Consider the following 24,635-nt stretch of genomic DNA (forward strand, 5'->3'; position numbering starts at 1 on the left):
TGGCAAAGGCATGAGCAACATTATACTAGAACAGGAGTTCTCAACTTTTTTTTTTTTTTTTAAATTGAGCTATGCTCAGCTCCTTTTACAAAATGTTTCCAATGTTATCTAGATGGAACTTGGGCCACTGATTCCAATAAAGGAGATTCTACTTTAAATAAATCAGCCCTTTGATCCTGCTGTCTAATGGTGCATATAGGCCGACACTGTTTCCCAAATGCGGCCCCCCCCAGGGGCTTTTCTTGAGACCACAGCATCCTGGGCAGTGACTGGGGTGGGAAGTAGCACTCCTCCCGCAGGGCTGCCAGTAGGGGCTGGTCCCTGCCCCCTTCTGGAGCCAAGAACACTGTAGGAGCAGGCAGGCAGTGAGTCCCCACCTTCCTGGGGATGGTGGGGACTCGGGCTTCGGGCTCCATCCCTGGGGGGATGGGCGGCAGGATCCTTCCCCCAGCAGCAGGGCTTTGAGGTCTGGCCCCAGGGATGCAGCCCTGGGCTCACCCCCCACACATCATCCCTGGCCCCCACTGACTCCCCCAGTCCCCAACCCGTGCAGCGGAACCCCAGGCTCCAGGCCCGGTCTCACCCACCCCGTCACGCCTGTCTCTTGCTGCTTCCTTTAGCACCCCATTGTCCCTAACAAGTTGGCTGTGAAATGTGATATTAAATATACAAATAATCACTTTTCACAGTAGACTTACTAGCTAGCAAATCTTAAAAAAGCAATCAAACCATGCATAGCACCTTACTTGTGTTTCTATTCTGTTTAAGTCCAATAAAGAACAGAGACAACGCACATTTTTATTACGGAGTCTGCAAAAAAACCCTACATAAATAAATTACAATGTTTTGGACACATGTACATATTTGTTTTTCTTAAAGTCAATTAAGTATTTTAGGAAAAACAGAGCAGCCACCAGCAAGAGTTGGTGGCCACACTATGAGGCCACCCAAAAATTTGTTCAGAACACCCAGGGGCTAGGAAACCTTTTAAAAGCACATACCTTAACCACAAAGATCCAAAGTTTTCAGAGCTCTCTCTCTCATTTTCAGCAGCAAATAATGCTAGCAAGCACTGCAAACTGATGCTCTTGGTTGCAATGCCATTGACTGAAACTTGGCCCAGCAACCCCACCATTGCGACCCTGTGAGCAAGGAGGCTCAACCCCCGCCCTTGAAAGTCTCCCGCCTCAGCTGAGACTCAATGCACTAGAAGAAATAATTTGCCTCACTGACATACATTGGTGTCTTACTAAAGAATGGAAATACTATTTCAAGACCGATCAAGCAAATGGTTTTCTTTAAGGGATATACTTTCAACCAAGCTGAAATCTACCTTGTCTGCAGGTGTCGCTTATGCCTTCAAAATAAACACCAGGGACAGATATACAGGTGCAAGATGCACCCACATAAGGGAAGCTTTCTGAATGCTTATCCCTGCCCACAATTAAAATATTCTCAGTCAAGGAATTTAGAGACCAAATGTTACATTGGTGTAAGATCAATACCATATGTAAAAAAACTATAGTATTTCCTGCCACATCTCATTTGTTTTATCAAGAGACCTGATGAATTCTCTACACAGCAAGTATCTACCCCAGAAGAAGCCACAATTTGTCATGGAGGTGGATCCAACACAATATAGCCAGAAAAGAATTAAGCTATACTGTAATAAAAGCACAAGAGTTTGAGTCACTGATTTAATTTTATACAAGTAAAACTACACATTGTATAAAGATTACAAGGCAGTTCTAATGTTTGCTAATGCATGTTACAAAAATCAATTTAGCTAGAAAGGGGGCTTTTGGGGTGGATTCTACTCCACAATTTAAGTGAACTGGCAACTCTGGTTTAGCAAAGCCTTCTGTTAAGACTAGAACTCTAGCTCCAATACATTAAGATCCCATAGGTTTAGATTCATACATAATAGGATTGTGGTTCTCATATTTTGAAGCAAAGTGGGTTTTAAATGAATCATAGGGGAAGGAAGGCAGCTTTACTCAGTTTTACATACCCAATAGGTAAATATTTAGAGGCCTGCAAACAAGACAAGACACTAACGACATGGACCATATCCAGAAAGACACCATTGTGTCTGAGAATTGGAGTGTCTCCTGGAATTCAAGCAAACTAAAAAAAGTCACATTACTTCCATTATGTGAACTTAGTTACTTATGAGTGTAGGCAATCCTGCATCATGTCAAGCTACAGAGTAGTACCTTTATTAGCTTTTTAATACAATCATTATAGGGAAGGGGGAAAGAAAAAACTTTTGGCAAGCTGAATTAAGATACAGCACAACTGAAGTGCTCCAAATTGAGTTTATTGCTGGTCTGAAATTTGTCTAGTTTTATGTTAACCATATGTCCAGTTTACATTCTGCTTCCACAAATTAATATAGCCACATCATCTATACTGACCTGTTCAACAAGGCCGTCTGTAATGCCTCTGGTAGCAAGCCATAACCCATTAAACTACTGAAATCCATAATTTTAAAACAGTGGAAAAAATTACGAATAATAATGTTCTCAAAATGCCTCAACTAAAGCCTCATACTCAAGAGTATTTTTAATATAAAAAACCACTTTCCACCCAACAGCAGATAAATTATTCCTGCTGAAATGCTATAAAATTAAAAGTTCAGCGTAATCTCTACAAAAAGGGGGGCTTTTCCTGCTTTGTACATTTCTGTACAACCTCATATTTTCATCAAATTTAGATACGAATCAAATCTTTATGCCTCATTACTTGGTTCTCAGGCCATTCCCTTCTGCAAGAGAAGAAACCAACTTCTTAAGTACTAACATAAAAGATTAATGGCCTGGCAAGTAGGAAAATGTTCCATAATAGTGTGCAACATAAGAGGAGAGTTCTAGTCTTAATCTCTTGAACTAGATCTTGACCGTGAGCGAGATTTTGAGCGAGATCTGGAACGGGACCTTGACGCAGCTCTTTTGGGTGGTGACTCAGAGTGAGCCTTGGCAGGTGGTTGCTGCTGTGGCGTTTTGGAACGAGACCTACTCCTTGACCTGGATTTAGACTTAGCCTCTCCTTTACCATTCTCTTTGGGAGAGCGAGACATAGACCTAGACCTGCTGCGAGACTTCTCAGATTTCTCCTTGGATCTGCTGCGGGAGCCCCGGTCAGACTTGGGTTTAGATTTGCTCTTTGATCTAGACTTCCTGCTTTTAGATCTGGAACGTGAACGATCTTTGCTTCGTGACCTGGATTTAGATCTTTAAAAAAACACAATCTTTATTCGACATGAACTGATATGTACCCATGTCAGTTCTACATACAAACAGTTACCAACTAAAGGTAATAATTGATGGATTAACAGAAAGCACCATTAAACAGAAATTACTCACCGCGAGCGACTTTTTGAGGCACTACGGGATCTGCTGCGGCTACTCCTACGACTTCTGCTTCGTGACCTTCTTCTAGATCGTGACCTGTTGACATTTCAAAAGGTACCTATGATATTCTATAACAATTTCAGGGTTTTTTTTTTTTTAGCCTGGTATGTCCTGCTCCCCCCTTACTTTAGCAAAGCCAAAGTGTCTTACAACGTAGAATTTTTAGCAACAGGAGTGGCCATACCAGAGCAGATCATTGGTCCATCTAGGTCCAGAATACCATCTGTCACAGTAGCCTATACTTGATGTTTCAGAGGAAGGTGAAAGGTCTTCCCCATAATGCACCTGGTCAACTATGCAATGTTACATCATGGAAAAACATTCCTTCCAGACCCCTGGGAGTCATCTTATCCCTGAAGTATCAACAAATTATAAAGGTAATGATTACTCTTAACATTAAGAGTACATATAATAGGCCCTCTCTTATTAGAGCTAATAGTCTTTGCTATAAAGCTCAAGAGTTTCAAAGTTACCTTGACCTGCTGCCAGAGTAAGATCGTCTATGGCTTGTCCGTGGCTTGTCTTCAACCAGCCTGATTTTCCTGCCATTTATCTCTGTGCCATCCAATTTGTCCAGCGCACGCTTCATGTCAGAGTAAGACCGGAATTCAATTACCCCTTCATTTGTGCGTTCTTTGTGAGCATCCGCATAGGTTACCTCACCAGCTTGCCTCATGAAATCCTTAGAAAGTAGATGGAGTTACATAACCATTTCACTTTATGCGTGCAACTAGGCCACTAAGTCAAATCTGAAGAGATGCAAAGAACACTAACAGTCTAAACTCCCATGCCTGAATACATTTAAAAACATTTCTGCTAAATAAAGAAGAACATTGAAACTAAACGAAATATGTTATTGCTTTCAGCTAGTTACAAGCGGCTCTATTAAGGGATTTCACATTAATACATACTTTCAAATCCTGCCAACTACAACGACTGGAAAGGTTTTCAACAATCAGTCTGTATTCTGTACGAACAGGGGGTCCATATTTATCTCTTCCTGATTGTCTCCGACTGCTATATCCACCGCCTCCACCACCCCCACCTTTATTGTGCAAAGAAAGAAAGTTAGATTCTCACAATGTGAAGGCAGCTAAATGTTCTGAAAAAGTTAGTTAAACACAGATTATATTTACTGCAGTAGGACTTTATCTTTCTAAACCTCCAACAAAGCTGCAATTTTGCCATGATCTATATTAATGGCAAATCAAACAGACTAAAATCCTACACGTCTGTGCTCCTAAGATCTGTTAGAGAGTGACTGCTCCTTTATTAGATTTACCTTGCTAAGTTTTATTTTACAGAACATTGTAAAATATAAAACTTAACTGATTACATGCATTTCTACATTTTACAAAAACGTTTACTAGTTACGCTAAGTACTTACATCACAGTATGAGGTTTTTGGTGGTTGGCCACAAAACACGCAAGGTAACAGTCACCTAGTTCAGTTTAACCAGTTTTGTCTAACCCTTGGAATCCTCACCATCACCCTGCGTCTAATGGCAAAAGGCTGCTGTCGTCATGGCTTCCGGTAAGGTCAGCCAAAGGGTCATAGGGCAAGGGTCACACAATGTATGGAAAAGCCATGGCCAATCAGGAAAGGCAGTCATCTTAGCCTCAGTGGACACAGCCTCAGCCCCACTGGTCACTTTTAAATTGAAACATCAAGGACTTGTTAAAAAGTTTGAATTGGACATGCAACAATTTTAAACAACATACATTTGAATTTTTAAAAACTTGTAAAAAACAGACTCCCACCCACCCAATAACACAAGCATCTAGAACAGTGATACTCAGACTGAGGCTCACGAGCCACAAGTGGCTCTTTAATGTGTCTCTTGCAGCTGTTTGCAGTACATGATATTAAAACACTGATTTCATTATTAGCCAATCTGGATACTTTTGCTATGTTACTAACCAATTATAGTTGTTAAAAATAATACTTGGTCAGTCACTTTGTGATGAGAATAATATATACACATAAAAACTAAATATTTCCCATCATATTGTTTAAATATGAATAGTACTATAGAAAATAAAACAATGAATTCACACTACTGTGGCTCTTTTGGGTAATGCTGATCACTAATTTGGCTCCTGAATCATGGAGGTCTGAGTATCATTGATCTAGAGTTTACTGAAAAATATATCACACTTACTACTCTTAAATTTCTATACCATGCCAATTAAGCTATAGTCAGATGAATTACTCATACTGTATAGCAAGAACTACACAAAATGAGTTTCCCCCTTTTTACAAAACTTCCCATATTTCCTACAATCTATCTCAAGTAAACCCTTCCCTCCCCAACCACTAAATTCTGTATATTCAATTGAAACATTACAGTTCACAGCTGAGTGCTTCTACCATACCCAAATATGTAACTTTTCATTTAAAAGCTTCCAAATATTTAAGTGAATATAACCCATCTCTTCTAATAAAGAGCAGGGAAGCCTTACTAGATTAAGACTACACTTAAGCTTTGCAAGTAAAATTGTTCCCCTAGTCTGCTTCATATGTAATTACAGGTACCAACGAGTGCAGTTCTATTCCAGGGTACCTAAAGCGCAAGGCCTGTGCTAGCAAAAAGGCTAGTAAAGCAAAGCTTGGCAGGTCATCCTGCAGCCCGCGTTGCACAAGGAGTACCCCCAATAGCCAAGCACACCATGCCTGGTGAGATGATCAGTGCCATCCCTCCCACACCCCAGGGGGCCGGCCCCACGCACCCAGCAGCCCTCTGCAGACCGGACACGCGGCCAATGCAGTAGCGACTGGCCGAACATCCCCGCCCCCCAGCTACGATCCGGGGCAAGGAGCTGTACTCACTGCGGCTGCTGTAGCTGTACCCGTCCCTGTCCCGGCGGGGGCCCCGGGCGTGCTCCACTATCACCCGCTCCCCGCACAGATCTTTGCCGTTCAGCTCGTAAACGGCATCGTCGGCGTCGCGGGAGTCCTCAAACTCCACGAACCCGTAGCTGCGGGGTCAGAGATCGGCCGTCAGGGAGGGAGGCCCGGTCCCCACGGCGCCCCGCCCCCGGGAAACGAGGCAGCGCCGGGGCTCCGCGCGGTGGGACAATGGAGCCAGCCCCGCCGCAGCGCCCCCGCTCCCCGCCGCCGCCATTTTGAACGCGGCGCCACGCGGCAGCCGCGGACCCCGCCACTGGTCTCTTAAGGGCCCGGCCATTGCCCCCTCCCCGCCAGGGGCCTCCTCAGGACGAGGCCGCCCTCTCCCCCCAAACTTCCCCCCCGCCGACCCGACTACCCAGGGCGCCCCCCCCCCCGCCTCACCCGTTCTTGAGATCGACCTCGAGCAGGCGGCCGTATCCGCTAAAGAAGCGCTGGATGTCCTTCTCCCGGACGTGGTAGCTGAGGCGCCCGATGTAGACGCGCGGCATCTCCGCAGGGCAGAGAGGAGGCAGGACGAGGAGAGCTCGGTGCTGCGCGGCCCGCACCGCACCGTCTCAGAAGCGCGGCCTGCTCCACAGCACAATGGCGCCCGCCGCCCGCGCACGCTTTTATACCGGGGGCGGGGCGTAGCTCTGTACGTCACTACGGAAAACGTGCTGTGCGCCGAGGCGCATCCGGAGGTGGCGGAGAGGGGAAGCTCTCTCTCTGCACATGCGCCTAGCGCTTGCACATTTTCCATAGCTCAGGGGAGCGATTCTTCTGCGCATAATTTCCCCGCGCAGACCGAGCGCTGCTCTTATACGCATGCGCAAAGCTATTCCCTCAGCCCAGGTTGGGGTGGGGCTGCAGCGGCAGTGTTTTCACTAGTGTCTGTAAAAAGCGTTCGCCGTTCTTCCCTGTCACAGGCCGCGGCCGCGCTCGCGGGGCGCGCGCGCCGTCCGTGTCACAGGCCGCGTCCGCACTCGCTGGGCGCGCGCGCCGTCCGTGTCACAGGCCGCGTCCGCACTCGCTGGGCGCGCGCGCCGTCCCTGTCACAGGCCGCGTCCGCACTCGCTGGGCGCGCGCGCCGTCCCTGTCACAGGCCGCGTCCGCACATCAAACGCGGCAACGCTGTAGCTGCGGTTCTTCCATGTAGACCCTGGCTACAGCAGAGGGTGGGATTCTCTCCTGGCTGTAGGTAATCCACCTGCCTGCTGCCCGGGCAGCTACAAAATTAGGTGGGTGGAAGTCGCCTTGCATTGACTTAGCGTTGCAGGTGTCCACAGTTCAGTTGGTTGCCTATCACTGTAAGTGCCCTGTTATGCCGACATACTAACCTCAGGGCCCCAAGTGGCGTTGAGCCCTGGTCAAGGATGGCCTGAGGTTGACTCAGTGAAAGTGTAGACACCAGTTACCTATGTCGACCCTCACAGTCCTCCAGCAGCTGTCCCACAATGCTCCACACTGACCGCGCTGGTCACAGTTGTGAACTCCACTGCCCCAGGGTCACGGAGACCTGAAGTCCCCCTTAAAATCCTGCACCTTTTTAAAATGCTTTTTCCTGTTTGTCTACCCCAATGAGGGCAAGCACACCTTAGCAGCAGCTATCTGGCATGAGCAGCTGCCCATGCTGGCTACGAGCTCCTGATGTGCTCTGGCCTGGAGTACACAGGCGATATTGGATCGCCTGGGCCTGTGGGGAGACAAGGCTGGGTAGACACAGCTTCGGACCATCCGTAGAAAAGTCAACATTTCCAAGCAAAGGGCCTTAGAGACCAGGAACTGGCTCGTCATTCCTGAGGAATTTCTCAGTCTCAGCTCTCCTGGTTTCATTGCTCCAGGCCTTTTTCTGTCATCAGCTCTTTTGCCTCCACAAGAGAGTGTTCTTTTCACACATTTTACCCAGCTCCCAAGACACTGATTGATCCAGACTCCCTGACACTTTCTTCCCCACTGGGGCACAGCTACTCTCACTACACTTTCTTAAATAATTTCCTGTGCTCTCCAACTGACCCATAATCCACTGCCCCAACTGATCAATAACCAACTGTCACCCTCAACTGCACTATAACCAACTGCCCACTCCCAACTGTCACCCCTGCTGCACAGCAGCTGCTTACTCAGCCTCAAATGCCCACCCTTAAGCTCCTGAGTCCCAGCTGTCATTCCCAACTGCTTGATCCCAATTGTCACATCTAGCTGCCACAGAAATGGCTGGAATCTCATATTCTGCACCTTCTCCTGTTCACTACATACAGCCCAAAGTTCACTGCTCCAAATAGCTTATAGAAAGGATGAGAAGATCTTGTGTGAAGGCACAAGAGTGCAATTCATGGGAGCTTTTCCCACTCTTTCTCCTGATCTGCTGCATGGACCATGGACCACCAGTTTTCTGTGGCTTAGTTTCCACATCTAAAATGGTGATGATAATAAATACCTACCTCACAAGAATGTTGTGAGATTAAATACATTAGTAGTTGTTACACCCTTAGCTACTATGGTGATGAGAGCCATAAAATGACCTAGGTAAAAGTACATTTTTTCCTGTGACCCCCATTACCAGATGCAGGAGAAGAGGGTGATTTTTCGTGGCATGTGGTACTGGGGTCAACCAAAAATTCTTGTGAGGTTTGAAGGAATCTTCCAGGCTTTCTTTACAGGGACAGCCATTTATTAAAACTGCAAATCCATCAGAGCAGGGACCTTATTTTTTAATTTGTATGTAAAGCACCTAGCAGCTCTGGGTGCTATTGGGCTCCTTTTGTGTTAGGTGCTGTACAAACACAAAAGTAGTCGTGCCAGCCCCAAAGAATGTACACTTATCACACTCCCTCTCCCAATTTCCTTATCATCTATTTGAAATAATAACAACATCCTTCTCCTGATATAATAAACCCAGTACATCAGCCTGCCGCCTTCTTCCCAGCAGTGTTGTCTCATAATACCAAGTATCACTGTTACTGCCTCAGGTCCCCCTCCTTCCATGTTCCAAAAATTCAATAAAGAAAGAGAAACACATGTCCTTTTTCCAGAAAATTTTAAAATACTAAAAAAACAACTTATTTTCTCCTATGCTGAGATTTACCGGTTTTATCCACATGAAATGTAAGCCTCATCTGCTTCTAATTCTTCATTATGACTCTCCTGAGAGCATTAACATCACTAATATAACCAAGTAGAGGCTCCAACAATTGCCTTCAAACCTTCACAGTGCTCAGTTAATCTGTACCAAACTAATTGCTGAGTTTGTGTTGGAGAGGCAGAAATCTCCAAGACTACATTTTTCTGATGCAAGAAAGTGCCTGATTCGTATACTCTAATATGCAACATGTGAACCATCCTTCTCCCACTTAATGGAATATTTAGCATCAGGAGATTTTATCAATGCTATGAATATTTTTCACTCTGTTGTAAAAAGACTTGTGACTATGCAGATCTGTCTGTTAGCGTAAAGGCTTGTTGTCTTTTTTCATACATTGTCACTTGGAATATTTGTTTATGGGATAATTTAGCAATCAATCTTAGTAGGGGAAGCTGTGAAACTGCCTATAGAGAACTCTGAGAGGCACAATCTATTCCCAAGCTGTTCAGCGAGACTGCGCATGATGCCCTGTGCCATCCTGCAGCCCTTTGAAGTTTAACGGGTTTCATTAGATTACCAGATCAGCCTTAGAATGGACATGTATTTAGATGTCTAGCTGGATCATGTGCTACAGTACTTCACAGCCCTCCTCAAAGTCCTTACATGTAGTATTCTACATAATAGCGTAGGTATTAGGAGAATTCACCCCTGAGCAGCAAACACTTTGTATCAGCTTAATTTTCACAAAGCAGCAACCAAGGGACCACGTAGTCTGGCCTTGTGTCAGGTCTGCTCTGCATCTGCAGAACCCCTTCTCCGCTCCGCCCCCCTCTAGAGTTGCTAGGTGTCTGGTTTTTGACTGGAACGCCTGGTCAAAAAGGGACCCTGGTGGCTCCGGTCAGCACTACTGACCGGGCCATTAAAAGTCTGGTTGGCGTGGGACTGGCAGGCTCCCTACTTGGCTCCGCGTGGCTCCCTGGAAGCGGCAACAAATCCCTCGGCTCCTAGACAGAGGGATGACCATGGGAGCTCTGTGTGCTGCCCCCACTCTGCCCCGAACGCCAGCTCTGCAGCTCCCATTGGTCGGGAAACGCAGCCAATGGGAGCTGAGGGGGTGGCGCCTGCAGACTGAGACAGCCCATAGAGCTGCCTGGCCTGGCTGCACCTCTGTCTAGGAGTAGAGGCACATGTCACCGCTTGCAGGGAGCTGCCCAAGGTGAGTGGCGCCTAGAGCCTGAACCCCAAAACTCCTCCCACACCCCAACTCCCTACCCCAGCCCTGAGCCCCCTCCTGCACTCAAACTCCCTCCTGGAGCCCACACCCCCTCTCGTATCCCAACCCCCTGCTCTGAGACCCCTCTCACACCCCAGCCCTGAGCCCCCTCCTGCACCCAAACTCCTTCCTGTGCCCCAACACCCTGCTCCAGCTTGGAACCCCCTCCTTCACTCTGAACCCCTCATACCCAGCCCCACCCCAGAACCCACACCCCCAGCCGATGCCCTCACCCCCTCCCGGACCCCAACCCCCAGCCCGGTGAAAATGAGCGAGTGAGGGTAGGGGAGAGCAAGCGACAGAGGGAGGGGGGATGGAGTGAGTAGGGGCGGAGCCTCAGAGAAGGGGCAGGGCAGGAGTGGGGCCTCAGGGAAGGGGCGGGGCAATGGTGTTCGGTTTTGTGTAATTATAAAGTTGGCAACCCTACCCCACACACATACCTGGAGCAAGTAATCTTCCAGGGCAATTGGAGGGGGGCAATTTTAGAAGCAGGCTGGAGGAGGGGAGCACACCAAGGCAAGAAGCGGTGTGACAAGGGCAATCATGTGTCCTGGCAATTCTGCTCCCTGCAGTGGCTCATCAGCAGCCCTAAGGGCTTTCTTGGCACATTTTTGAAAACTACTTGTTCCGCAGCAACCTCAGAATATGGGAGGTGCAAGCTGCCTCCCCTTCCCTCCCCTCATGCACCATCACAGGGATGTATCTGTCCCTATATATGGAGATGGAGAAGAATGAATACATGAGATCTAGTGGCAGCTGAAGTAGCAGGATCTCCTCACTCATTAGAAGTGTGAGAAAATGAGGCACAGAATAGTGCAGATAATTGTTCAGGAAAGTCCTCGTTCTAATGGTTATTGTGGCAGCACCAATGTGGACCTTCCTCATTTGCAGTAATGAAGTCATTAGTAGCTCAGGAAACAAAATAAACAGAAGCTCTTCAAAATAACCCAAAACACAAGCTGCCACAGTAGACCGTCTAGGTAGAGCATGTTGTCAGAGGCTAAAATAACCAAAAAGGCAGAGTCCTGTTTAAACTTGCATTTTTAAAAAGCATCCATGGATGTGTTTGTGATCTCTCTTATGCCAATGTAAACAAGGAATAACTCTACTGAAGTCAATGGAATTGTGCTGGTGTGAGGCCCTGTTACTCTAATTTTGTTACTGCAATAAAATTCTTTTCAAGTAGTAGATGATTTCCTCCAAGCATGCACAACTAAGGTAACTGAGTTCTCCCACTCTTATCCCCAAGTATCATGGCCTTTTGTCTTATGTCTGTGCACAGTCACATAGGCATCATGTCTGGGCAGCAAGCTATGAAATAATTGCTATTGGTCAGAAAAGGGAATTGGGCAAAGTATTATTATTACTATTTATTATTTGTACTGTGGTAACAGCTTGTAGGAGCCCCAGTCATGGACCAGGGACCCATTGTGCTCGGCAATTTATAAAAACAGAACAAAAAGATGGTCCCTGCCCCATAGAGTTTACAGTCTACAGAAATTCTATTTAAGTCATTCATGTTCTCTTTAAGATCTCTACCTTCAGCAAGCCGATCATTATGTTTAACAACTATCTTAAGTGAAGGGTGCATTCACACATCAGTTTTAATGAGGTTGTAACTCAACCCATAACATGGTTTCACCTAACTCATAAGATCCATTTCACCAGCTATACCCAATCAGAGGAGATGGCTCACTGGTTTCAACATCAGAATTAAAATTTATAAATGTTTATGAATGTTTATCTGAAATTGTGCCAGTGCCTAGAGCATAGAAAAGGCACATTCTAAAGATAAAAGGAGACAGTTCAATTAAATACCTCCTGCTGTAGCTTCCATAGGCCCCAGTTCAAGAAAGCACTTAAACGTACTTAAAGTTAAGCCTTAGAATGGAAAGTTAAGCATTCGCTCAAAGGCTTTCCTGAATTTGGATGTTCTCAGGATCACAGATTCAGATTTTAAAACCAGAAAGGATCCATCACGATTATCTAGTCAGACCTACTGCACATTGCAGGCCACAGAACTTCACCCAGCCATTCCTGTAACAGACCCTTCATCTCTGGCTGAGTTACTGAAATCCTTAATTCTTGATTTAAAGATTAAATTACAGAAAATCCACCATTTACTCTAGTTCAAACCAGTGAGTGACCTATGCCCCCCTTCTACAAAGGAAGGTAAAAAAAAAAAAAGAAATCACCAGGGTCTCTGCCAATCTGACCTGGGAGAAAATTCCTTCCTGACCCCAAACATGGTGATCAGTTAGACCCTGAACATGTGGGCAAGACCCACCAGCCGACACATGAGGAGAATTCTCTGTAGTAACTCAAAGCCCTCCCCACCCATCTAGTGTCCCATCTCTGGCCGTTGGAGATATTTGCTAATACCAGTCGCAGATGAGCTATATTCAATTTTAGGCTAGAAACCTTCATCTAATTTCAGGCCTAAACTTATTGATGACCAGTTTATATCCAATTGTTCTTGTGCCAGCAGTGGCCCTTAACTTAAATAACTCCTTTTCCTTCCTGGTATTTATTCCTCTGATGTATTTATAGAGAGCAATCATTCTCTCCTCAGCCTTCATTTTGTTAGGTTAAACAAGCCAACCTCTTTGAGTATCCTCTCGTAAGGCAGGTTTTCCATTCCTTGGATCATCCTAGTTGCCCTTCTCTGCACCTGTTCCAGTTTGAATTCATCTGTCTTAAACACGGGAGACCAGAACTGCACACAATACTCCAGATGAGGTCTCACCAGTCTCTTGTATAATGGTAATAACACCTCCTGTCTCTACTGGAAACACCTTGCCTGATGCATTCTATGGCTCAATAAGCCTTTTTCACAGCCGCATCACATTGGCGGCTCATAGTCAACCTGCAATTGACCAATACATCCAGGTCTTTCTCCTCCTCTGTCACGTCCATCTGTTTCGTCCCGAGCTTATAGCAAAAATTCTTGTCGTTAGACCCTAAATGCATGACCTTGCACTTTGCATGATTAAATGTCATCCTCTTTCTATTACTCCAGTTTTTAAGGTCATCCAAATCTTCTTGTATGATGTTCTGGTCCTCCTCTGTATTGGCACTACCTCCAAACTTTGTGTTATCTGCTCCCCAGACCAGTCAATGAGGAACTCTACTAGTAATCTCCCTCCATCCTGGCAGCACACCTTTCAGTATGACCCACTGTAGTCTCTCCTTTAATTAGTTCCCTGCCCACCTTTGAATTCTCATATTAATCCCCATCGTCTCCAATTTAACTAATAATTTCCCATGTGGAACTGTATCAGATATCTTACCGATATCCAGTAATGCAAGTAATCAAAGTATACAGTAATCAATGCAAGGAAATACAAGGTGCATTTCCTTTAGAAAATCAGTTATCTTCTCAAAAAAGAGATCAGGCTGGTCTGATACGATTTACCTTTTGTAAAACTATGCTGCATTTATCCTAATTACCATTCAATTTTACATCTTTAACTGCTTTCTCTTTCAAAATTTGTCCTAAACATTGCATAAAATTGAGAGCCTAATGGGTCTGTAGTTTCCCAGATCATTTGTTTTCCTTTTTAAATAGAGGTGCTATATTTGCAAGTCTTGTCTCAAGGGTACAACCCCTGAGTTTACAGAGTCATTAAAAATCCTAATATTGGTCTTGCAATTTCATGTGCCAGTTCTTTTAATATTCTTGGATGAAGATTATCCAGGGTCCTCTCACTTGTTCCCACTAAGCTGTTTGAGTTTGACTTCCACCTCAGATGTGATGATTTCTACCTTCATATCCTTCTTCATATTAGCCATCCTGCCACTGTTCACAAGTTCCTCATTACTCTTATTAAAAACTGAGGGAAAGTATTTGTTCAGGTGTTGGGCCACACTTAAATTATCTTTAATCTCCACCCCATCCTCTGTATTTAATGGTCCCACATTTTCTTTACCTGTTTTCTTTTTATTTATATAGCTAAAGAACTTGTTACTAGTGGTTTTAATTTTATTTGCAATGTCAAACTCTGCTTGGCTTTTGCCAGTTCTTACTTTATCCCTGCACTTTCTCACCTCCAAGAGGTAGCTTTCCTTGCTGATCTGTCCCATCTTCCATTCCATGTAGGCTTTCTGCTTTCTCTTATTAACCTGTTTAAGATGCTTGTTCATCCAGTTTGGTCTGCAACCCTTCCCTTGTGAATTTTTTCCCCTTGCTCGGGATGCAGGCTTCAGATAGTTTCTGCAACTTCAAGTCATTCCAAAGCCTCCTCCACATTCAGATCTTTGAGTTCTTCAGTCCAGTCCATTTCCCTAATTAATTCCCTTAATTTTTTTAAAGTTTCCCCTTTGAAAATTAAAGACTCTACCTATTTTTGTTTATCCTTCCATTTAGTTTAAATTGAATTAACTGATGATCAGGCCAATAATTATCACTTCCCACACTCCCAGACCTGACTGTGATTCCTTCACGGGCTTCCTTGCTTTTCTCAGAAAGATCTCTGCAGGCTATGTACAGGATCTCTGGTGAGTAAGGATGCTCATTTCAGTCTCTGAAGAATTGTTAGCCCCTGGCGTATAGAATTTCCTTCCAGATTCCCACAAGAAGATGAATTCTGAATGGAAAAGACTCTCTGGCCATGAGCTCTCTGAGCTATCAGCTGCTGTTCATGTCTTCTCTTTCTGGCTTGGTTTTTGGGAGGATGTCCCAGAAGATTCTTTTGAAAGAAAGAAAAAACAATGGTCCATTAAGGTAATGATCCATAACCATACTGCAGCAAGCGAACACAGACAATTAGAATACTTTCCAGCCTGTCTATTTTTGTGGATGCAAAAAGGTGCACTGGGTCCTGTGAAATAATATTGGGATATTCAGGACCATATGCTTGTCTCTGTCAGGACAGTGACAGTTATAACACACCTGGAAGTAAACAAACAAAAGAGGAGAGAGGCTGAGGAGGGAAAAGATAGAGCGAGCAGCAGATCAGTAGCCTTGTTATGCTTGTTTTAAGCATGATAATTTCAATCCATGGCAAACTAAAGCAGATAAACCAAAGTCACCTCATATGACTGACAGAATAAACAAATCTCACCTCCCAAAGGAGAACCATTCATGGCAACCAAAAGGAGGATCAAGGAGAGAGGGAGAAGAGAAGAGGAAGAGGGAGGGCAGAACAACATGGAAAATGCTTTTGGTGAGTCAGGCTACCAGCTAGGGAAGAAAAAGAGGAGATGCACTGATCAAACCTGCCCTGAGCATGGTCTTCAGCCCACTGGGGTGTTTGTGTGGCCCCACCCTCCCCATTAGTAATAACCATGCTTTGCTCTCCTTCAGCACCTTCCAGCTTCAAGCACTTTGCCACCATTAATAATGAAGCTCAGAGAGCCTGATTGATTTGCTCAAGACCACAGAGCTAGGAATAGAACCGAGAGGCCTCATTCTCAGTTAACGTAAGTGCACTTCACCCAGGGATGGTTAAGGTGGCTTTAAGATACCTTTGAACTCTCCTTATTCTGGGGTCATGCAGGAGCCTGCTTGGCCCCCAGAGTTAGAACAGCCTCAGGGCTTCTCTAACACATACTCTGCTTTCTATAGTCCCCTATAGACCCCAGGAAGCAGACAATAGCTGTAGAGCAGTAGACTCTGGTCACATCTCAGACATATCCTTGGTCTGTCCCACTGCTTTTACACCCGTCTCATTCCCTTGACTTTGATGGAGTTCTATGGGTTTACCCAGGTGCAAGTGAAATTGGAATCAGCCCCCATGAATCAATAGCCCTTCTCCAGGGGGACATGTGCATCTCCCCATGGGGAATGCCACAGAGAATTACTCCAGCACATTAGTTAGTTATATAACCCTAGCTGCCATTCTGATTCACTGAATATTAGCAGCTGCTCTGCCCAACTATAAATTGCAGACTTGTAGTGCAAACCTTTGGTGCATGTCGCATGGGTCCTTAAAACTCACAGAGAGAGAAAGATAAGAATTACTGTGGCTGAATGCAGTTTGCACATTGGAAGGTATGAAGAGGATCATAAAAAAAAATTACAATCAATCTTTCCTTTCCTCCTTAAGGGTGAAAAGCTCTAATATCCTGCTCTAAGGGCTCAGAAGTCTGTAATAAATCATAATCTGCTAGATACAAAATCAGTGGTCTGGTAACCTTTTATTAGATCCTTTATTGTTAGTCCAAAAAAAGATATCACATCATCTAATTTGCCTGTTCTGCTGAGAACTAATATTTGGATACTGATTATTCCTTATAATCTGTTGTCAAAGGAGCCTTCTGTGTGAAATTGATGGTCTTTTCCCAGACCTTGCCAGCAGTGGAAATAACCATATGTGAGTGTCTCATGCAAACAATATAAAATATGCATATCATGCATTTATTATGCACTAGCTGTTTGTAGAGAGACTGGAGTGTCAAGGAGTCATTTGTGCAGCTACAGTTAATAGTTGAACAGTATTTCTACATGCTTCTCCCACACATACGCTTTCCAGTTGTGTTTCTACTAAGATCATTACAGAAAGCCAGATTCTGATTCAGCAATTGACTCAAATACATTACAGGCTGAAACATGGTATACTAGCTGTCAGGATCTGCTGGTTTGTAATGGTTCCGCAACCGTTGTTCAAATGAATGGCATTGACATTGCAGAGGGACTTTAGACCAATAGGCAAAATGGAATCAATGACCTAGGCTGGAGATTTTGTCCAGGTCACTGGAGTTGATAGTATCTACCTAGGTGCTTCTCTGGCCCCTGTAACACCTGAGCGCCTCATCGTCTCTAAAGTATTTATTATCCTCACAGCAGCCTGCTGTGATGGGAAAGTATCAACACCCTCATTTTACGCATGGGGAAACTGAGAGCCAGTGATCTGAGAGACACAAGGTCATACGGTGAGGCTCTGTCAAGCCCTTAACCACACTGTTAGCCCAACCTTCTTCTCATACCTAGGAGAGTCATCTGGGGTAAGGCTCGCTTCGTCAGTGGGGGGGGGGGGGGAGTTGCGGAGGAGCAAATGACCCAGCCAGGCAATAGGAGTGTTTTAGAAATGGGTTATTACACATGCATATGTTTTAAATTGATTATTTTCCCAGGATTTTTACTCCAGTGGCCACATGACTCAGTAAAGCACAAAGCTCCAAAAGTTATCTTCACTGAGTCAGTGATGTACAAACTAAAAACTGCCTCAAAACAAGCCATGGCACAATAGATGTTAACAACTCCCAAGTGTTGTTGCCAATGGAACTCATTCGTCTGATGTACTATAACTGTTCCTTTGGAGCCATCACACCCTACTAACATCAGCGATCTACTAACAAGTGTCTAAAGGCTGGGATTTGGACCAGATCCTGTGCTCTTTACTTGTGTGAGAAGCTATTGAAGTGAATGGGACTACTCATGTGAGTAAGATAGATAGGGTATGTCCTTTTCTCCTGGTCTTTTGGGTGTGTGTCCTCAAATGCCCTCTGGATACTCGATGGATGTAATCTCAGAGGTCCCCAATTCAAGAACATATTTAAACACATGCCTACATTTCACTGATTTCAGTGGGATTTAACGACATGCTTAAAGTTAAACAGACGTTTGAGTGCTTTCCCAAATAGGGATTCAGTTTTTCCCTGGGAACACTCCAGCTAAGCATAAAGGCTTCTAGTAGAGATTTGAGTGGCTGCCTGTAAGGCTAGGAATTCCAAATATGGTCAGAGAATTCCCTTGTGGCTAACTAAGACAGGAGTATAAATTCTGAGATCCCAACTTTCTTGGATTGTATAACTCATGGATGATACATATTGATCTGGGTCTGTTTCAGTTCATCCCACATATACACCTTTCCGAATGTCAATTGAATAGTAAGTTTCACAGCATGCAATGGAGGCATGTAGCTAATACCTATTCCCTAAGATTTTAAAAAGAACTGATTAGAGGTGTTTCCATTTTGAATGCCCAACTCAGGACGTTAGGGAGGGGTGCTTAGCATTTTCTGAAAACCAGGCCCCTGTAAAGCATCTTAAGTTCAGCACTCTAGAGCACTACTGGAGCTGGTCAAAATTTCCCATTTTCCCCCCAATTTCTTTTTTGTCAATTTTTAAAATTTTGATCCAACTCCTCTCCCCTTCCTACCCCCCAACAAGATGAATTGTTTGCAAAAAGAGAGCAAATATTTCATTCTATTTTTGACCATCTAGAAAGCTGGTAGAAATTTTCCAAACTTTGACAAAAAAGGGACAAATTTTAATAAAAATTTCCATTAAAAATATTCCTATTTTTCAACCAGCTCTAAACACTTGTCACCAGGGAGTGGTGAGTTGTATGGGCCTGTGGTGCCCGTGCTCCAGGAATATTCAGAGCACGGGGGCCCGGCTCCACCAATGCTCGGGGCCAGGTCTCTCTCCTGGGCCCGTCTGCCGCCCCCGCGTGCCTCCCGTAGCGTGTCTCCTGGCCCCACCTGCTGCCCCCGGGCAATTTAAAAGGGCCCGGGGCCCCCGCCACCGGCAGTGCAGCAGGGTTAAAGCGGTTTCCTGCTCGCCCTTGCTCCGTGCAGCACGTGTGCCACTCCCAGAAGTGGCTGGCACTTCCCTGCAGCCCCTGGGGATGTATGTCTCCATGAGCTGCCCCTGCCCCAAGCACCGACTCTGCCATTGGAACTGCAGCCAATGGGAGCTGAGGGGGTGGTGCCTACGGGCAGCGGCACGCAGAGACCGCTGGTGCCCCGCCTAGGAGCTGCTGCCAGAGGCGTGTGCAGGTCACTTTCGGGAGTCGCCCAAGGTAAGCACTGCACCCCTCACCCTCTCCCGCACCCCAACCCCCACCCAGAGCCCGCATCCCATACCCAAACTCCCTCCCAGAACCCACCCCCCGCACTTCCTCCTACACCCCAACCCCCTGCCCCAGCCTAGAGCCTGCATCCCAAATCCCCTCCAGCACCCCGAGCCTGCACCCAAACTCCCTCCCAGAGCCCGAACCTCAAACCCCCTCCTGCACTCCAACCCCCTGCCCCGGGCCAACGCCCACACCCCTCACCCAAACTTCTTCCCAGAGCCCATCCCCCGCCACCCTCCTGCACCCCAACCCCCTGCCCCAGCCCAGAACCTGCACCCCAAACTCCCTCCCAGAGCCTTAGGCAGGTGGGGGGGGGGGAGGAGAGGCGGGACTTGGACCTGTTCTGGACACCACCAAAATTTATACAAACCTGCCACCGCTGCTTGTCACTTTTGAGAATCTTTGCCGCTTTGTACAGCATTTTGCTGCTGCTAATCCCCAGAGTACCCAGCAGAGGGTGCTGAAGCCAACACACAGTGCTTCAAATTCAGTTTCATTTGTCCTGTGACCTATGATCTCAAGTCAGGCCACCTTACGGCTATTCAGCAGAAAACTCTGACAGTTTCCATCTGCAGCATTGTTCCTCATTTTAGGAGTCATCTTAGCCCCAGGAGCGAGTCTACCAAATTTCTGTGATCTGCACAGAAGCTGCAGGGTTAGGTTCTGAACCCTCAATGTGCACTTAATGCAGGGGCTCTCAAACTTTTTTTTACTGGTGACCCCTTTCACATAGCAAGCCTCTGAGTGCGAACCCCCCTTATAAATTAAGAACACTTTTTAATATATTTAACACCATTATAAATGCTGGAGGCAAAGCGGGGTTTGGGGTGAAGGTTGACAGCTCGTGACCCCCCCATGTAATAACCTCATGACTCCCTGAGGGGTCCCGACCCCCAGTTTGAGAATCCCTGAGTTAATGCATCGCACACAGCACTGCAATAAATTTGTTATTCCCTAATGTGCCACAAGTCCTCCTTTTCTTTTTGCGGATACAGGCACACACAGCTGCTACGCTGAAACCTGTCAGTATTCTGTACTGCGATAGGGAGCTGTTTCATGCTAATGCCACTAGGTGGCAGTATATATAAAAGAAACCAGCCAGCCTTCCTCCTTGTAGACACTAGGGTTTCATCATCAGAACACTAGGTAATAGATTTGACATGTAAACATCTTCAAACATTCCAGAAAAGCCTAGCCATTGCACAGGATCAGCCCACACTATTCTAGGCAGCTACAAAAAAAATCTAGGCCAAAGTTATTCCTTTTCCCAGTGACTAATGGAACTGAGGGACAACTCTACCTTGCTGATTGTAACACAAACCAGTTGTTAATGCTTCTTACCTGCCAGAAACACAGAGAAATTCCAGCCCTGATTTTTTCAGTGCATTTGAAATGGAATTGCCATGTTCCTTCAGTGACTGGCAGAAAGTGCCAGTTCAGAGCTGGGGAGCCCAAGGTAATTTGGGTGCCAATCCTTGGTGGTCTGGTTCTTTACAATACCTTGCACCTTGTTCTAAACTCCACTGCAATATTCACACATCAATAAATCAGCCTGGATCCCAAGCCCATAGGACTGGAACACTGTTGTAGGTTTAGGGGTCTGCAAACCAGTTGAATGGCCATGTTGCTTCCCCTGGTTGTTGTCTTGCTTGTGTTACCAGTTTGATCATTCTGCCTTTCATGTGGGCTACCTCTCAAATATGCCTCTTTATGCGGGACTCTGGGGCCTTCATTTTAGACCCAAATTTACTTCTGGCCATTTGAGCCCTGCTTTCAGGCCTCTCTGATCAGGCATCTGAAGAAGTGGGTTTTTACCCACAAAAGCTTATGCCCAAATAAATGTTAGTCTTTAAGGTGCCACTGGACTCCTTGTTGTTTCTTTGATCATTGTAATTTCTTAAGTCATTGGTTCAAATCCAGTCCAGGGCAGTCATGGCTGAAATTTGTTACCAAGTGATGGCTATTTGGAGGACTATGTGAAATGAGCTTGTTGGTTCTCAGGCAAGTTCCTAAAGGACAAGTGCACCTAGAGACAACCACCCCCCATTACACCTGGCACCTAACGACAGTCCCATTGACCATCTCAGCAGAAAGGCCAAGGATTGAGGGCATGGAGACTGAGCTGCTAGAGGTACAGATCAGGATTGGGTGATGCTGGCAAGATGATGTTGGGAAAGCTTGTACTCATTGCCTGTGCCGAGCCTTTCTGTGAACAGAGACCGCCAATGTCTAGTTTTCCTTCAGACCAGTATAGCCAAGTGGCCAGAGCCCCACAGTAGGAGCCAAGAGGCCAGGGTACTATTCCTAGCGTTGCCACTTGCCTAATGGGTGATCTTGTGCAAGTTGCCTCTCAGTTTCCCCATCTATAAAATCAGGATAATGATACCAACCTCCATTGTAAAGTGCCTTGAAATCTACCACTAAAAAGTGCTAGCTAAGAGTTATCCATTATTGTCTGGGGCTGTCAGCACTGAACAGAAGCATTACTGCCAATGGCAGGCATTTAGAAATCATGAGTCAGAACAAAACAGTGAGATTGATTGTCTTTAAAAAAAAAAAAAGAAACAAAAACAATCACCAGATCTTTACACATAATACATTTGAGGTCCTTTTACTTTGCTGGTTTTGAGTTTTCAGGTTATGCTTGAGTTCCATTTTCTAGTTTCTTTCCATAATCAGGTGGCTGTAAACTTCCTTTTTTTTTTGGTTTAATGAAAGCTGAAATTCTTATGACTCCTGGAGCTGGAGTTTTCAATAGAATTGCCAGGGTCGGCAGCACAGCAGAAGAAATGCTGACTCCAACGGACATCCCAGAAAATACTGTTTATAGAAAGGCAATTAATCTCAGTTCTTTTTAAGCCTCCTTGGATTTTATTTACCTTGCAAACCTCCTTTTGAATCTTCATTTTCCATGAAGTCCCAGAGCCTCGGGTCCTGGCAGGCTACGCGCTGTGCTCACTGGTATGGGTCACAATTCATTTAGCAATTTTTAAGAAATCCTGGAGTTTTAAGCAGAAAAAAAACCCTTTGGGGCTAGAAACACAAGGGAGGACATCTCCCTGAGAGAGCCAAGCTGCCAGGGGCTCCATCAAACCACAGGGAAGGAACTGTGCTTGCCATTTAATTACAATAGTTCCAAGAGGGAAAGAGCGTTTAGCCCTGTGCAGCTCTTCCCCAGCCTCCTTGAACCGAACCACAACCCCTCCTCCAGTCGGCAGGTCCAGTTTCCTCCTTATCCTTGCAGCTAATAGGGACATCCACTGAGATTGCTCCACATGTCACATTTTGCTCTGATGTAATTTAAGGCTTGAGCCACCTCCCTCTGAACTGAATGGGAGTCTTTCCTTTGACTTGAGCAGGGAAGATGATGATGCTTATGGTAGCATCTAGAGGCCCCATATGAGACCAGCATCCCATTGTGGCCATATATTCTTAGATTGTTACACATGAGCATAGCAAGGCTGACTGCCTTACACGGATGATCTTCTGGCTATATCTTTGGACAGAGGTCAGTAATGTTGGCTTTATTTCTCTCTGCCTCAGACTGCCCAGATTTCAAAAGTAACCTGGTGAATCCAATGCAACGTCACTGGGTTATGCCACATGTATATAGGGACACAAGACTGGGAGGGACCTTCTGGGTCATCATATCTAGTCACCTGATATCACAGGAAACCCTCTCATATAATCCCATTCACAAATTTGTCAAGCTCCATCTTAAAACAAATTGGGTTGTTTGCCCCCACACCTCCAATTGGAAGGCTGTTCCAAAACCTCCCTCCATAGATACAATTATATTTAATACTATGTATGGGCCCAATCCTGCAAATCAGACGTCAAGAATTATAACATTCAAAAACCAGTTGGAGAACACTTCAATCTCTTTGGTCACTTGATTACAGACCTAAAAGTGGCAATTCTTCAACAAAAAAAACTTCAAAAACAGACTCCAACGAGAGACTTCTGAATTGGAATTAATTTGCCAACTGGATACAATTAACTTAGGCTTCAATAGAGACACATTGCACAAAGTAAAACTATTTCCCCATGTTTATCCCCCCCCCCCCCCCCGTTCCTCACACGTTCTTGTCAACTGCTGGAAATGGCCCACCTTGATTATCACTAAAAAAGGTTCCCCCCCCGCTCTCCTGCTGGTAATGGCTCACTTTACCTGATCACTCTCATTACAGTGTGTATGGTAACACCCATTGTTTCATGTTCTCCGTGTATATAAATTCTCCCCATTGTATTTTCCACTGCATGCATCCGATGAAGTGAGCTGCAGCTCACGAAAGCTTATGCTCAAATAAATTTGTTAGTCTCTAAGGTGTCACAGGTACTCCTTTTCTTTTTGTGAAATGCTCCAGCCACTCTTGAATTCACAGAACGATCATGGGTTTGCAACTGTGCACGTGGTTTTTGTCAGCTGAGGGTGGTGGCCAATTGCTAGAGCAGACAGAAGTCCTAGCACACTGGTGGGTGTTATATAGAACATTAATAAAATTTGGAAGAGTGCCCCGCATCCCCCATGGATCCTGAATTGTCTCACATCAGAGACTCCAATAAGACCTTTGTGGATCAAGAACCGTAGTTTGGAAGGCGAGTAGGGTTGTCAACCATCCCGGATTGGCCGGGAATCTGGAATCGGCGGCATTGATCTCCCGGTGACTACTGAAAGCAATCTGAGAGATTTTAATAGGTACAGTACAATTAATGACGTTACATCATGCTGGGGGAAAACATCTCCCAGAACAGCTTCAGTCAGAATTGGCAACCCCAGAGCTACCAGGAAGTTGCCTGTCTCTGGCCAGGCCTTGTTGGGTTTTAGCTGGAGGTTACCTACTGCAGATCCTGAGTTAAATTCTTCAATCACCAGTATGGCTGTATGACAGGCATCCTCAGTCATTATCAGAGAGGGGACCAACCCGACTACAACCTTGATAGACATGGGGATCTGGTGAGGTTCCACCCCCCAGCTTCCACTGCCCAATCTGCTCCAATTTAACGTCAATGCTATGGGTTCAGTGCCAGTTGGATTGAGCCTTAGACCATGATTTTCTGAAGTATCTAGTGATTTCAGGTGCTGTAGGTTTTGGGAGCCCAAAATGAAGCACTTCCGTGGGGCCTGACTACGAGGGCGCATGTTCTGAAGATCAGGCCCCATGACGGTGTCTCAA

At 45.5% G+C, this 24,635-nt stretch overlaps 1 protein-coding gene across 1 annotated transcript; it reads right to left on the reverse strand.

The window, feature by feature from the left end:
• Positions 1–1,015: 1,015 nt before the first annotated feature.
• On the reverse strand, positions 1,016–6,933 carry SRSF6 (serine and arginine rich splicing factor 6). Its single transcript, XM_074970243.1, has 6 exons — positions 6,706–6,933; positions 6,244–6,392; positions 4,325–4,458; positions 3,887–4,095; positions 3,366–3,449; positions 1,016–3,233 (listed from the first exon to the last, which is right to left on the reverse strand). The coding sequence occupies exons 1-6, from the start codon at positions 6,810–6,812 to the stop codon at positions 2,876–2,878; spliced, it is 1,041 nt and encodes a 346-aa protein (XP_074826344.1). The 5' UTR covers positions 6,813–6,933; the 3' UTR covers positions 1,016–2,875.
• Between the last annotated feature and the right edge of the window lie 17,702 nt (positions 6,934–24,635).

The sequence above is a fragment of the Natator depressus genome, chromosome 13 (assembly GCF_965152275.1).
Source record: "Natator depressus isolate rNatDep1 chromosome 13, rNatDep2.hap1, whole genome shotgun sequence".
NCBI lineage: Eukaryota > Metazoa > Chordata > Testudines > Cheloniidae > Natator > Natator depressus.